Source organism: Lytechinus variegatus, chromosome 4 (assembly GCF_018143015.1).
Source record: "Lytechinus variegatus isolate NC3 chromosome 4, Lvar_3.0, whole genome shotgun sequence".
NCBI lineage: Eukaryota > Metazoa > Echinodermata > Echinoidea > Temnopleuroida > Toxopneustidae > Lytechinus > Lytechinus variegatus.
The window spans coordinates 12,215,291-12,230,146 of record NC_054743.1 but is presented as its reverse complement, the minus strand read 5'-3'; the positions used below and the strand labels follow the sequence as shown (position 1 = coordinate 12,230,146).

General features: G+C 37.3%; 1 protein-coding gene across 1 annotated transcript in view; it reads left to right on the top strand.

Moving 5' to 3' along the window:
- LOC121413403 (serine-protein kinase ATM-like) overlaps positions 1–14,856 on the top strand; it is a 61,900-nt gene that overhangs the window by 15,448 nt on the left and 31,596 nt on the right. The window contains exons 12-29 of the mRNA XM_041606207.1: positions 49–156; positions 565–699; positions 1,143–1,271; positions 1,908–2,114; positions 2,702–3,014; positions 3,586–3,711; positions 4,546–4,782; positions 5,260–5,470; positions 5,828–6,009; positions 6,734–6,769; positions 7,491–7,573; positions 8,198–8,362; positions 8,905–9,132; positions 9,516–9,615; positions 10,081–10,251; positions 11,983–12,146; positions 12,729–12,978; positions 13,501–13,737. Coding sequence (XP_041462141.1) covers positions 49–156; positions 565–699; positions 1,143–1,271; positions 1,908–2,114; positions 2,702–3,014; positions 3,586–3,711; positions 4,546–4,782; positions 5,260–5,470; positions 5,828–6,009; positions 6,734–6,769; positions 7,491–7,573; positions 8,198–8,362; positions 8,905–9,132; positions 9,516–9,615; positions 10,081–10,251; positions 11,983–12,146; positions 12,729–12,978; positions 13,501–13,737 — 3,082 coding nt within the window. The remainder of the gene's footprint in view (positions 1–48; positions 157–564; positions 700–1,142; positions 1,272–1,907; positions 2,115–2,701; positions 3,015–3,585; positions 3,712–4,545; positions 4,783–5,259; positions 5,471–5,827; positions 6,010–6,733; positions 6,770–7,490; positions 7,574–8,197; positions 8,363–8,904; positions 9,133–9,515; positions 9,616–10,080; positions 10,252–11,982; positions 12,147–12,728; positions 12,979–13,500; positions 13,738–14,856) is intronic.

Below are 14,856 nucleotides of genomic sequence, written 5' to 3'. Positions count from 1 at the left end.
ATTATTATAACGAAACGATTAACAGTGTCATTTTGAATCCTTTTTCAGGTTACAGTTACTTGCAGCTTTACTTACAAAGTATCCCAAAGATCTTCCTGAAGAAGAGTATGCCCTCTATGTTTCCACCCTACACAACCTCCAGGCTCACAGCAAGAGGTATGTGTAATAATGTTATTATTTTCTTACTCAAATTGAGAAGTTTGTTCACAGCTAACGCAAGGATGGATCCAGGATTTACAAAGAAATGCGAGGGGGACTTTGAAAAAATTACCCCCCCCCCCAAAAAAAAAAAAAATGGGGGGTTATTCCCAATTAATGCAGCATTTTCCTTAATGAAAAAAAGAAAAGAATGACAAGCAAGCTAAGGGTTATCACCATTCATTGATAGATTTATCTGTAGGCTAAGTAACATGAGAAGATACAATTAATATTCACAATTGATTTTAAATTTTGTACATCACACTAGAAGAAGAAAAAAAATGGTCTCGGTCTTTGACATCAAATTTTATATTGTTTTTTCTCTGAAGATTGCAGATTTTTTCTTCTTCATTTTTTGTGTGCTAGGATGCAGTTACAGAGTCATGTATTGAGATGTCTTCAGTGTATAGCAGCTAGTCAGGTGCCAAGGCAAGAGTTCCTACAACATACCAAAGATCAGCTTAGCAGAGAATGGGGCAAAGTTTGGAGTGCAACTATCAGGTATGTATTATGTTATTAGTTTAACATGTATTTTTAGTCTCTGTTATAATTCATCTCAGGCAATTCTATAAAATTAAAACCTCTTTGACCCCATATTCTTCATTCTTACAAAACTTCATGAACTGCTCAAGCCATTTGAGAGGATGACAAACTTTCATGTAAACTAGAAAAATAATTTCGGAAGGTCCCACATATAGGGGGTTGGACATACTTTTTTGAATTGCTCAACCATTTACGAGTTAGGGTCTGTTATTAGACTAGATTACCAAAGTTTCCCATTTGTTGATTTTAAAGCCCGTATTAGACCCTATCATATTAGTTGCATGTTTGAAAATAAATTTGACTTTTATGTTTGTGTTTGATCTCAAAGTATAGTATAAGAGTTTTGTAGATACGAACAGAGAACATTGAAGTGCACACTTCATATTTTTTTCATTTAATAGAACTATTTGCCTACACTCTGCTGAGGATGAAGGATTTGACCTTTTGACCTGTATAGTGCATCATGGGATTGTGAAACCAGATAAGGAAGTATGGAAGCTCTTTCTACCTGATGTTATACAGCCTTCAAAGTGAGTAAGCTTGCAATCATTATCGTCAAAATTTACCTCATTCTATAAAAAATCTTCACAATAATAGTTTTTGTATTTTACCTAAATAGATCCCTCTCAATATCAGTCAGTACTATGTTATGATGAGGTTGGCTATGAATAACAAATCCTGGTGGGTGTTTCATAAAGATGTTCGTAAGTTAGGAGCGACTTTAAGAACGAATGGTGAACCTTTCTTACGTGCCAAACCATCCCCAATGAATACACTATTTACCACAAGAAAGGATCACCAGTCGTTCTTAAAGTCGCTCTTAACTTACGAACAGCTTTATGAAATGGCCCCCTGGTCAGTAATGAAAAAATGCATGCAACAATGATTTTAATTGGTGATCCAATCACTATGTAGCAGTTTATCCCAATATTCTGTGTGATGGAGCATATTATGTTCGATTTTTTAATAGATTTTCTACACCTTCTGCACATTATTTTTTCCAAGATCCAGAACCATTACTACTAACATCAAATAAATGCCAAATATTCCTTACTTATAAACTTCGCCCCAATAATTAACTGTAAAAAAATATGTTTCTGTTTTATTACCAGTGATATTCTTCAAAGAAGCTTTGTTCCGATCTGTTTATCTCATTTTCCTTGTAGGTGTTCCGTTACCTTCTTGTTGACCTTGATGACATCTTACCCTATTCCTGAGAACCATGTCTGCCAAGTTGGTTTGCTAGCCTCTTTGACAGGTTTTCAGAAGGGTCAGTATCCACTCAGACACCAGCTACTCAATTGGATCTTGCCTGCTGAAGAAGTAGAAGATGCTGGAGAAAGACTAGCCATCACACCACAAATATTGAAAAGGTAATGCATTTAGTTACTCTATGTCATCAAAATTGATTAAAAATTTATATGTAGGTGACTAGAATCAGCTTCATCAAACAATTTTGTACAAGGTCATTCGGAATTTGATTATTTTAACTTTATGAATCAAGCAACAACCCAACTTCATGAATTGTGTAGTGACTTTGCTCCAAGTGTTGACTGTGATGACGAAGAAGATGAAGGAAGAAGATGAAATGGTAGGGGGTGTAGGAGGGGTGATTTGGAAGGGGGGAGAGGGATGACAGACAGTGCGAGGGGATACATTCATATTATTTAGCAATGTTTATTTGTAATTACTGTCCAGTATATCTAAACCACTGTGTTGGTCCATTGGTAGGCCAGGAGTTCAAGCCCCAGGCATGTCAGACCAAAAGACATTAAAAGATGGGAGTTGCTTCTACCCTGTTGGCGTTTAACAAGTAGATAGAGCAATGTTGATCTGGCACTGCACAGTGGCTGCCAATCCCATGATCAATTGCACAAAAAGAATTTTCAGAGTATTTCTATTTCTGATTTCTATTTTAATCAATAAAATATGGATTTTTTTCATCTGCCTTCATGAACAGTGTTCCAAGGGACATACTGGCCAGTCTCCTGACAGTCTTATTCACAAAGAACTGCAGAGGGCAGTGTAACACTTTGCTTCCTGCTCCGCCAAGCACTGCAAGCCGAACCTCTCGATTGGCCTTCATAGAGGAACTGTACCTCAGAGCTTCCTTCCACATTCCACTTACAAAGGACTCTCAGGCAAATGCTCTCAGGCACGAAACATCAAGAGCGCCCCCAACGGAGGGAGTGGTGATCATGATGGTTGTCCAGAGTGTTCTGGAGAGGTTGGGACATGTGGTGAAACTCGCAACTGACTCACAATGCAAGGAGGTGAGTAGGAAGAAAGTACAGTGCGGTTTGATCTTATTTTTTTATCATAGACTGAGGTATGGAGAAGAAATTTTTGTTTTCACAGTGTATTAATGTAAATGAAGAATGACATGAAAGTTCATTGATATTCAAGACATATATACACTATTTTTTCTACAAGTTTAATGGTACATGCTCCAACGATGCATTTGTGAGACAATGGCCTTATAACTTGAAGCTTGCAGGTTCGCAATAGCAAAATATAGTGACATTTCGTATTACTTTAGCATTTATTTCCCTGAAAGTATGGTTAAGGTCATCAGTGGGAGACCTCACAAACTAGGGGGTATCAAATATGACAGATAAGTGTCAAACACTACCCACATGGACCTAAATGGCAAGACAGTATGGAAGAGAGCCATCAAGGAAAAGAATCCAACAAAGTGATAAAGCAGTCCATACGCTGATGCTGCTGATGATGTTTCTAATGTTTAATTGAAACAATGCACATAAATTCATTCGCAAATTAGTTGCTACTATGTCATCAACCCTATTGGTGCGATTTCTATTCTTTGTTTTATTTGTTGTTTAGGTGGATCACTGTGAGATGTTAGGACAGCTAGCTTGTACATTGTCTAGAGTCTTGGAAAGAACTATCACATACTGTGAGAAAACAGCGAGAGAGGCAATGGAAGGACCCATCAAGAAACATATCAAGGTACAGTTCAACCTAAGAAGGATATTCTTCTATAAATGCTACTTGTTCTGAGCTAAACCATTGTGGAAAACGAGAAATTAGTATTATAAAAATATGACAGGAATATGATAGTACAAATTCAGGGCTGAAAAGAGGAAAATAAGAAAAGCTACTATCATATGAATACACATAATATTGTATGTTAACATGCATACAAGCACTGAAACAATGTGGAATCTAGTACAGTCATAGAAGTAGACCATACTGCATCTTGTAGACTGGTGTGTTGGCTCAGTTGGTAGAGCGTCCATCTCACAACCGGGAGGTCGGGGGTTCAAACCCCGGCTGCGTCAGACCAAAAGACGTTAAAAGAATGGAGTTGCTGCTACCCTGTTTGGCGTTTAACAATTAAAGGGATAGAGCCTCATCAATCTGGTGCTGCACAGCGGCTGCCGGGCCCACGACAATTGGGAAAAACAAATTTTTGGAGTATTTCATTTCTGGTGTCTATTTCGAACAATAAAATATGAATTTTAAGATATTTTTTTTTGTAGAGCTGAATAGGCATGTATTTGCGCCGCATGAGAACAGTCAATGAATTATGATTTTTTTTTAAATAGAAATAGGAACAATTGAGATAATGCAAATTTGGATGAAAAATGCCAAATTTGGAGGATAGAATATTCTTTTCTATTTGTTAGCAGATCTGCATATTACACTCTGTATAATGATATTTTCCTCTTTTGAAATGGCTTTTAGAGGATGTCCCAATTTCATAAAGTGCTTTATGAGTTCTTTATTCATTTTTTTGTTAAATAAATGAGATATTTGTCTTAAACTAATTATATCTTCTAGATTCTTCTGAGGAGATTCACAGCTGGTTTCAAGGAGCTTGCCATCCAGTCAGATCTCACACCAGACAGTTCTATCAGTAGAGCACACTCCCTCATGTCTCTCTGCTCGGTGCTGTTACCCCTCTATACTAGCCCATCTGGACAGCAGGGGGAGGCAGGTCAATTCATGGCAAACCTTGTCAGATTAAGCACACCTCCTGAGTTACTTGACACCCTTTTATACATCCTACACAAAAGGGTAAAATATCTTTCCTTTCATGTCTTTTATAAATTGTACTGTTCTCTTAGACTATCAGGAACAAAAACAAGTTTCACTTACATCAATGTCAGATAGAGTGTATACCTACTTTTGTGGTTGTTTTTAATCCCAGTAGCAAGTTAATCATTTGAACCCAAACTTTTTAATGTAGCTATGTAAACAATGTATGGTCAAATAAACAATTCTCATACAATAGACAATTGCAGAATGGTTACTCTTAAACTTGCTGGATGTAATGATGGTCAGCATGTATCAAAGTGTGCCATTATTTCAGAAATTACTAGTTGAAGTTTATTATATTAAATAAAGAAATTAAACATATCTCCTTGGTGAATGATTTACATGTATGAGTACTTCATTGAGTTCTTCTTCATGTGACCCTTTCTCTGGTCATAAAACCAGGCAGGTCTGCAGGTATAATGTTCATTCCTTGTTCTCTCATTATTTCACTCGAAGGGGTCAAGTCAGAAGCATGAATCAAAGGTCAACGGTCACGACCCCTTTGGTGATTTCATGGAGCTAGGGTCTGACGATGAGTTCCCCAGCACACAGACCCAGAGTGAACTAGATGATGACTTTGGTGAAGTGACTACTATCTCATCTCATGTTAGCAGTAGTAGCAGGTCAGAGAAGAAGAGACACAAGTCAAGAGAAGATTCCATGATAGGTGAGACTATGGCTGTTGTTCACCAACTTTTCAGTTAGAAACGTGTTACGAATTCCATTAACATAACATATTTTCAAAGGCATTTAGTAACATGTTCCACAAAGGGCATTGTTTACCATCTCATCGCACAGTCAGAAAAACGACCATGTCTCTTTTGCGTTTTATCTCGTCTATAAATGTTTTTCTGGCTGAAATACATTTTGAATTGCACGAATTTGGGCAATTCAAAACAGGACTTGTCCTATAAAATGTCTGACAAGTCCTTTATGCTCCCCAGGGTTCAGTCTTAAAATGAGGGGTTTAGGGGTTTCTGTCTTAAATGAGGGTTATCCGTCAATTCTTACTTTGAACTTTCAGGAACGCATAGCATGCTGTCCCTTGACTCTCTCCCGCATGATGAACAACTAGCCATCTCCTGTGCTAGGATCCTATCATCATGGTGCTGGTCATGTGACACCAGTGATCAGGTGACCGGTGATCTCAGAGTCAATAGGAATACAGTCACACAGAGATTGCTCAAGCTGTTTGATGATGAAGAGGTAAAAAGATTTAATATCAGTTTAATTCACCAAGAAGTCAAGTGGAATGTCTAGATGTTCTTGCTGAATCTGAGTATAAAAATGCATTTTTCTCATGTGCATGTGATTTTATTGAAACAATATTCTAAAATGATGAAGAAAAAATTAGATTTAACCCATTTGTCCCTGTGCTTGTGATAACTAGGGTTATGGTCTATGGTAAACATGTCCTATGTTATACTTCTTCTTTTTGGGGTCACAACAAAAGTCCTGTAAAGATAAGGGCACAAGATCTGGCTGAAATCAAATCAAGTGTTAATTGGTTAATTAAAAGTCTCAAATTTTCCGTAGTATGGAAAACGGGAAGATTTCACAGAATCGGGGGAGAACAAAAAGTAATGGAATTTCCTGCAGAACTTAATTTTCTGACCCCAAAATGTGCATTATGAAAGTGACACTGAAGGGGAAAAGCACGGGAGGGAGGGACGATCCATGACAGGACATTTCCTAAGTTTTAACAGAAAGGAAAACAGTTATTAGGCAGGCAAAAGATCAAGTACAATAAAGAATCAATGATTAAAACTAAAACCCTTTTTGTTTGAAATGATCTTTGATCTGTGCTTAAAAATTATCTTTTTGCTTTCTAAAGTTTATGTGTAACTAATGACGAATTAATCTTGCATTTATTCCAGCATTGTACAATCTATTGTTTATTTATGACATATTTCATTCTTTATTCTTGCAGAATGTGGATATGACAAGTCCTTATTATGTACAGTTGGTGAGTTTGTAAACCTGTTGCTTACTGGGACTGCATGATCCCTCTACAAAGCCTATGGGTATTCCAATATTATGTACCTGTAGTCATCATGATAATATTCATTATTTAGAGAACCCAATTGAATTTCATTCAAAGAAATGACTATCACTTTCAAGAGGATGTAAAATCATTTGTCTATTAGATAAGAAATTCCAATTTTACAACTCTTTTTGTGAATTTTTACTGATTCATTTTCCCCAGTAACAATTCTGTTAAAAAATACCATCATTATCTTGATGTTACCCTATTGCATTTTTTTAAAAACTGGTTTAACTGGTTACCGTCGGATGTAAAATGTAAAATAGTGAAAACAAAACTTGTATACAATGGGTTGAATATGTGTATTTTAAAATTCATATTTGAAATTGTACCTAGTTTTCCTAACCTTGAATATGTGAATGATTGGTAATATTTCAGGTGAGATCTTTTTAACTTGCTTCTTGGCAAGTCAATAAAATATTAAGCCTTTTTTTATATCCAACTTCAACATTTCTTCCATTTTAGTTTGCTGTACGGATTACTCAAGCAGTAACAATTATAGAGCATTACCCTTTTTTATATGAAGTACAATTCAGAGACAAATAATTAGAGAAGATCCCACATGTAGTGGCCAGATGTACATGTTTTAAGGATATATCCATCATTATATTTTCCTTTTTTTTTACTTCATAACTACCATTAGTTCTTTGCTGTAGCTTCCAGTCTGAGAGAAAAGGGTAATCAGATTCCAGATGATGAGCTCAATTCAATTCTACTGGTTTGGAGGTTAGTATAATTATTCCTGCCTCTGCCTCCGTTCACTGTAGGTGGTTTCCTGATGACTGAGTATGTTTTTGTGTTGTCTGTCTGTCTGTCCCGTTTCCTTCAAACAAGGTAAAATCATGGAAACCTCTACCCTCTCATCCATCACTTTCTCATTGGGGTGTAGTAGTTCTGACTCTTGCCTTGTAATCAGAGGGTCATGTGTTCAAATTCAAACACCGCCTAATGTCCTCTAGCAAGTTGTCAATCCACTCTTTGCCACTATCCTCCCAGGTGTTAAATGGTTACCCATTAGTATGCCTAGCAATTGAGTCTTGGAACTCTTGTTGGAATGCTCCCCAGGGAGTGGAGAAAGGGCATACATTGTATGAGTCACTCCAGGATCTGATGGCCGGGGTAGCATATCTGTATAGCGCTTAGAGACATCATTTTGATTTTTAAGCACTATATAAAAGTGGGATATTATTCAATTCCCACTCAATTCTCTCTAGTTATTATTTCTCATCAACTTCTCTTCATATCACCACCCCATCAGTCCATTTCAAGACTAATGACAAAGTGAACCTAAACATCTCTTTACCACCATGCAAACTTCAAACACTGTTATTTTTCACATTTGTGTTATAGAGAGCTGGTATCGGTGAATCGTAAGGTTCAGGAGGTATGCATAGAAGCATTGACTTTCCTGAGGACTATAACTCCTCACCTAGCAACACAAAATGATGATGGGATGGTATCATCTGATGTCAAAGAATCCAGAGATGTTGCTCTTCTACTCCTCGCTGCTTTCTGGTAGGTAACATTAAGAATTCATTATTCAAACACCAAAAATTTGTTCAATTTTTAATGTATTTATTGAGGAGGCGCGATAGCTCAGTCGGTAGAGCGGGGGATTCGTATTCCAATGAACCGGGTTCGATTCCCACTTGGTGCGCTAGTGCCCTTTGGTAAGGCATTGAATCCTCAGTACCAGGTCCTTCGGAGAGGACATTAAGCCGTCGGTCCTCTGGTTGCTTGCTTACAATCATTCATGCTTTCTTAGCAATCAGGTAAAAAAAAAAATCACCATTTATAGCATGCCAATTAATTTTCATTGTTTAAACTTTATTGATAACATTACAATGATTCATTTCAAGTTTATTTTCTGAAGAGAATTACATCTATAGTTAAGATGGTGTTTATTCTTTATTGATGTGTGACTTGTATCTTTGATATACATGTTTGTCTGTAATAGGCTCATTTATTTTGTATCTATTTTTCTGTGTTTTTTTTACTTTTTCCACTAATGGAAGTTCTTACTCTTAAACACTTAGTATTGTATCTTTACAATGCAGGCAGCTGCAGTCAACCTACTCTACTCCAGTCAGACACCAGATGGCGCTATGCATGGAATCTCTCATTAAAATTGACCCAGACAGCCAATGGACAATGATCAAATCCAAAGGTCGTGAGAGAGGTCATGGTGATACCAACGATAGGCCAGAGGTTGTGACCTTGTTTCCCAATCTCCTTCAGGATAATGCCCATGAAATTAGGATGCATATGGCCACAGCAGTTGGCTGGTAAGAGTATCCTCTTTGTTTTTTCCCCATATTTTCTGGTGATACATGTATAACAGTTCAGTTTTGGTATAGCTTCGGAGTGTGCATTATGCATTTGGAAACTTCTGAAATCTTTTATTTTTTGTATGTAGAGATAAGGTAGCTCTGATGACTGGTAATCTTTGTGACCACAAAGACTTATTTGTGAATTCCTTTTTGGTTCCCAGTGATAAGGTGACAGCTTCCTTCTAACGAACAAACAATAAACTATGAAGTGGCTACCCTGGGAGGAGGGGGTTATGATTATTGTTCATATTACTGTCATTATTATGATCATCCTTTTTATTATCACTTGTTAATTACTGTCTACAATACCCACTGATGTCCATGATTCATGTTTACAGCTTATTCAAGTCATCTGGTGCCCAGCCTTACAAGACAGAGACACAGAACCAAGCTTTTGATCTGGTATATCAGACTGTTGAGGAGGCTATGCAAGTATCAGTAAGTCAACCATTCATTATCCAATGTACTTTTTATGTTCTAACATTAACATTGCATTTATTTGGTTTTGACTTTCTTTGGCAAATGATGTTCGTTTACCTCAGAAAGTCAAAACCAAATCATATGCCAGTTGCCATAATGATTTGGAAAAATGAGATCATACAGAATCCAATAAAATGATCACCCTGTTTGTAACTATGTATAAATAATATCTCATAAAATTAGTGTTTATTGCAACTCCATTTATTTATATTAACATTACTCATCATTGGCCTATGGCATTTATTTATGTAAACATGTTTCATATTGCTTCTTTAAATTAAACAAACCTACCTAAATTTGTTTATCATTTTTCAAATTACATCAAAAGTCAAATTTCAAGCCATATTTTCCCCAAATTGGTCAGTTTTCTCTGCTTCCAAAAGTTTTGGCTTGAGCTAATTTACTTGTATTTTGATTTATCAGGACGACTTTGGAGAGACGGAGTCGAAAGAGGAAAGCAGGAATCGGACAGCCAGTCTTCTGCTCACCCTAGCAAATGTCGCCCTCAGCAGTTACGTCTGTGAAAAGAAGACAATTTTTGCCTTACTACTCACAGCAAAGATCAACAAGATTCCATCATCGGTTATGAAAAAGGTTTGATTATAGTATTTCATTTGTGATTGTTGGCATTTAAATCATTTTTTTTCAGAGAATAGGATCCATTATTATTTATTGAATACACATATGTGTAGGGAAATTTTTAAATTTGAAGTGTCTAGAATAAGAAATATGAGTACCAAAGCGCAGTAGTATATATCCATATACCGTAAGTAACGGTGTATTAACCGCACCTTTTTCTCGGCGGGATAGAAGCAAAAGTCGGGGGTGCGGTTTATACACGGTGACGGGTTTGAGCCGGCCCGCCGTAACCCCTCCCGTACATGTACGATGTCTGCCAGTTCACAACACATCGAGTGGCCGGGCGTAGCCGCCCAGGCAATGTCGTTTACAGGGGTATGAGCCGCGGGTAATGGGAAGCAATTATTACGATCTTAATTAGATATTGTCAAAAACAAACGCACCCACCTTCATGACACTAATTTTGACTTTATTCTCAATTCAAAGTAGTGAAGTTCCCTGGCTAAGTTAAAAGGGACGCCAAGCATACTCGGTAAAATTTTGTCACCACTGAGCGGGAGTTGAGTGAGCTTAGAGATTGCGTTGTAATATGGTTAGTGCGACTTAAGCTGGCGCTATTAAAAGTTCCGTTTCGCGCCAGCTCGTTTTTTTCCTTCCTGTTTGCTCTTCATAAGATACCATGTAAACCACGCACGAGATCGAGAGAGACGGCACGAAGCCGTAAAAAACAACTGGAAAAAAATGTCAATTTCTTTGTTTCTTGAACTTTCCTGTAATCCCGTATCCAAAATTCATGCTAAAACATCAAATTTCTGAAAGTGATTGTGAGGTTGTGATGCAAGAAATGTGAATGTTTCTTCCTCCTACGCTGGGAAAGACACAGATCATAATTTGATAAGATGTATTGGCATGACTGCTACTGTATGTAGTTTGCAATGAAATGGCAGTTCTGTGTGTGTGTACACTGTGACTGTGAGTGAGTGTGTAAGTGGCCAATATTGGCGGGACCGTTCTTTCTAACATTTGTAGATGAATTGATAAAGAACAGCAGATTTACCGGTAATCTCTTTGGATACTTAACTTTGAAATCTTAAACTTAGTTTTTGTTTCTTCGTACCTCAAATATGCATGTAAATGTGAGAAGTATTTTTTTTTTTTTTTAGTCCAAAGTTGGGGGTGCGGTTAATACACGGGTGCGGTTAATACACCGTTACTTACGGTAGTGTATAGCTATACAAATTCATCATATTGATTAAATTGTATGGTATGATAAATTGACTGGGAAAATTATAATTTTCAATCTCTTGTCAGACTTCTCTCAAGTAAAGTTGAGTTGGCATTGGAAAAGTCCTGTAATGTGATGTTTATTGATGGATCAGATAAATGATTTTATGACTGGCTTTGCATCTACATGTATGATCAACTGTTGAGTTTTGTAATTACTATATCATGAGAAATCCTTAATTGCTTTTATGATCTCCATTATGATCTCAGTTCTGAAATGAATTGGTACAGTTGCATCAGATAATTTGACACCTTTGCCTAAATAATATCCATAAATCTAATGACAATCAAATGTTATATTTTGCATAGCATATCCTGTGTTGTTACAGGTGATGAGGTGTATAGCTGAGATATGTCTCACTGTAGCAGTAGACAAGATCTAGCTGTATTTTGCACCTAAATTTACTCATATCCACTAATATAATGCCAAAAGAATTGTGACTTGTGTATCCTGTGTTGTAGGTATTGAGCTGCATCGCTGAGGGTATCACTCACTGTAGCAGTGGAGAAGATCTAGCTTCATTACACCTTGGTTTCTTAGTTCATCAATGGCTTCAGGAGAGCTATGACATTAGGGAATTCCCCTATGGTGTTCTGGGATGCTCATCTTCTCAAGAGTTCCTGAGGTATGGCATGGTCATTTGTGTGTATTTCAAAAATATACGTTGTACAGCTATATCAATCAGATATGATTCAACAGCTTATCAAATGCTCGTATTGCCTCTGCAGAGAATTCAAGTTGCTATGTGTCTTTATTGCATAGGGCAACAATGTTTGCACTAACTCCAACTTGTTTTTACATATATTACTAGTATCAGGGATGTCCATGGTGCTTCATGTGAACCCAAGATGATGCATGTTGCATCAACATAATAATTGATGATTGCAGTTTCATGTCCGTGGGCTATATTCCATAAAATATCAACATCTGGGGCCTGTTGCAGAAAGAGTTGCGTTTAAACGCAAGTCAAAATATCAAGTGCAAGTCCCGAATACGGGTGCTTCATTGGCTGAAAATCAAGTTGTGCAAAATTTTTTGAGTCACGTTTGATCGCAACTCTTTCTGCAACGGGCCCCAGACTTCCTTAATGTGTAATACTCTCAAATCATCATGGCTTAGGTAGGTCATGATGTAAAGTAAAAATGAATAGATGTGTTTTCTTGAATTGCTAAATTAAGCTAATTTGTTAATAATCCATCTCTTGAAGCAAGCACCATACGACCATCATACCTCACCTAGTCACACTGAAGAAGATAGACATGGTGAAATCAATCGCAGGAGAGCTGAAGCAAGACTGGAAGGAACTCTTGAAATCTTCCTTCCCTCGTACCATAGCTAGTCTTCTACCACTCCTGGCTCAGTCTACAGAGCATAGTGAGAAGGCTGAGGAAGAGAAGGAGAGGGCAGCGTGGGCGGTACAATGTCTGGAGGAACTGCAGAAGACTATAGGACAAGAGGTAAGTGTTGCATCAGGGATGCCGTTTCTCCAGCAATTGCTGGAAATCTGGCTGTGGACCCCAGCAGAAGGGAAGGGCGACACTTCATGCAAATTCAATTTAACTCACTTTGGTTTTGTGACGTACTTGAGTTATTTGCCACTGGTTTCACTGTAACCGTACTGCGTCCAAAAGTTTTGTGTTTTGTAAGAAATTGTGATAGTTGAAAAAAGTGGAAAACAGTAAGACTGGATATTAAGATATGAAGGAGGGTTTATATTTGTAATAATGATTTTATATTCCATAACAATAAATAAATATTTGCAGTCAATGTAATTATTCATGTTAGCAAGCGGGAAGTGAAAGTTTCTGTCTGTCTATGTGTATTTGTTTGACTGTTTTGATCTGTTCTATTACTTTACAACTAAATCATTTTCATTTTGTCTTCAACATGCCTTGAAATTCATGTACATTACTTGTAAGGTATGTGGAAGTTCTTCATTTCAAGACAGTTACCATTTTTCTCACTCTTTACTTTATCAGACCCTGAATGCCTGGATCCAGTCCCATTTGGACCTGATTGTCGTTGAGCTTCTCACCATGCTATATGAGCCTTGGACAGAGACTAGCCATAGTTCAAAGTTCATGACCCCTAGTGACCCTGAACCTGACCCACCCTTCTTCACATCATACATGATCAAGGCCACCTTAGATCACCTGACAACCTGTCATGCCGGGGGTAGTTCTCTCACTCTCATCTCAGTCCTGGCAAAGACACATGTAAGTAGTATAGTCAATAGTAGGTTTATATTCATTTTGGTCTACAAGCTATTGGTCTGTTTCTCAGATAGTCTAATACCAAGTGAGCTAAACCCATAGGCCTGTATTCTGAAGTCAGGTTTAACTTAAACTCAGGTTTAAAGTTGTGGTTTAAGTATGGGAAGCCAATTGTTACATCAATCACCAATGGTAGAGATATCATATTTCAGCTCATTTGGCTCTGAAATCATTCATAATTGTCTAGGAAGTATATATAGATTATTGTCTTCACCATCGATGAATCAGGAAAAGAGCACAGTAAACATAAGAAATGTACAACTTGAATTTTTTTTATACTTTTGGCTTCCCATACTTAAACCACAACTTTAAACCTGAGTTGAAGTTAAGTTACCCATTTAATCCTATCGTCGCATGCACCACGAACCGTCCTCTCTGCGAGATAGACACAGTGTGCTATTGTGCCTCGCGATTTCACCAAGAACCGTCCGCTCTGTTACGATGCCCACTGTAACGTAAATAATTCACATCAAGAAAATATAAAGATACAGGATGAAACTTTGGAATCTGAACTATCGAACGAAGACGCCGGTAAATTGCTCTTCTTGTAGGTGCACTTATTGCTGGTTTTAGAAAAGTTTTTCTTTAAACGCGTTTTCTGCCAAAATAACTTTCGCATCGAAGTGCGCAGAGAGGAAGGTTCGTGGTGCGTGCGACAATATTCTCATTTAGTCTAATGCCCAGATTGTCCAATTTAGACCTCATGTAATAGTCATTTTGCACTCTTGGAAATGACTATTCCATTCATAAACATTTCATGTAATCTAATACGCCTAGTGGTATAAAACCAAATGGGTATTAGACGAAATGGGTGTAGCCCAACTGGAATTTATACAAAGATGTTCTTGGATCTAGTTCTCAATACAAGAATATATGTGATTTGTATGTAAAGAAAAGATTTTGATTCCTTTTTCAGCTCTAAAATGTGATAATTGTGAGAGTTAATCAGTCAAGATTCCGAAGTTTTATATCCAGTTTTCACTCTGGTTTTCACATTCGACGCAATATTACCCCTCCCTCCGCTTTAGCATGATTCAGTGCATCTCCCATCCTCAAACTATA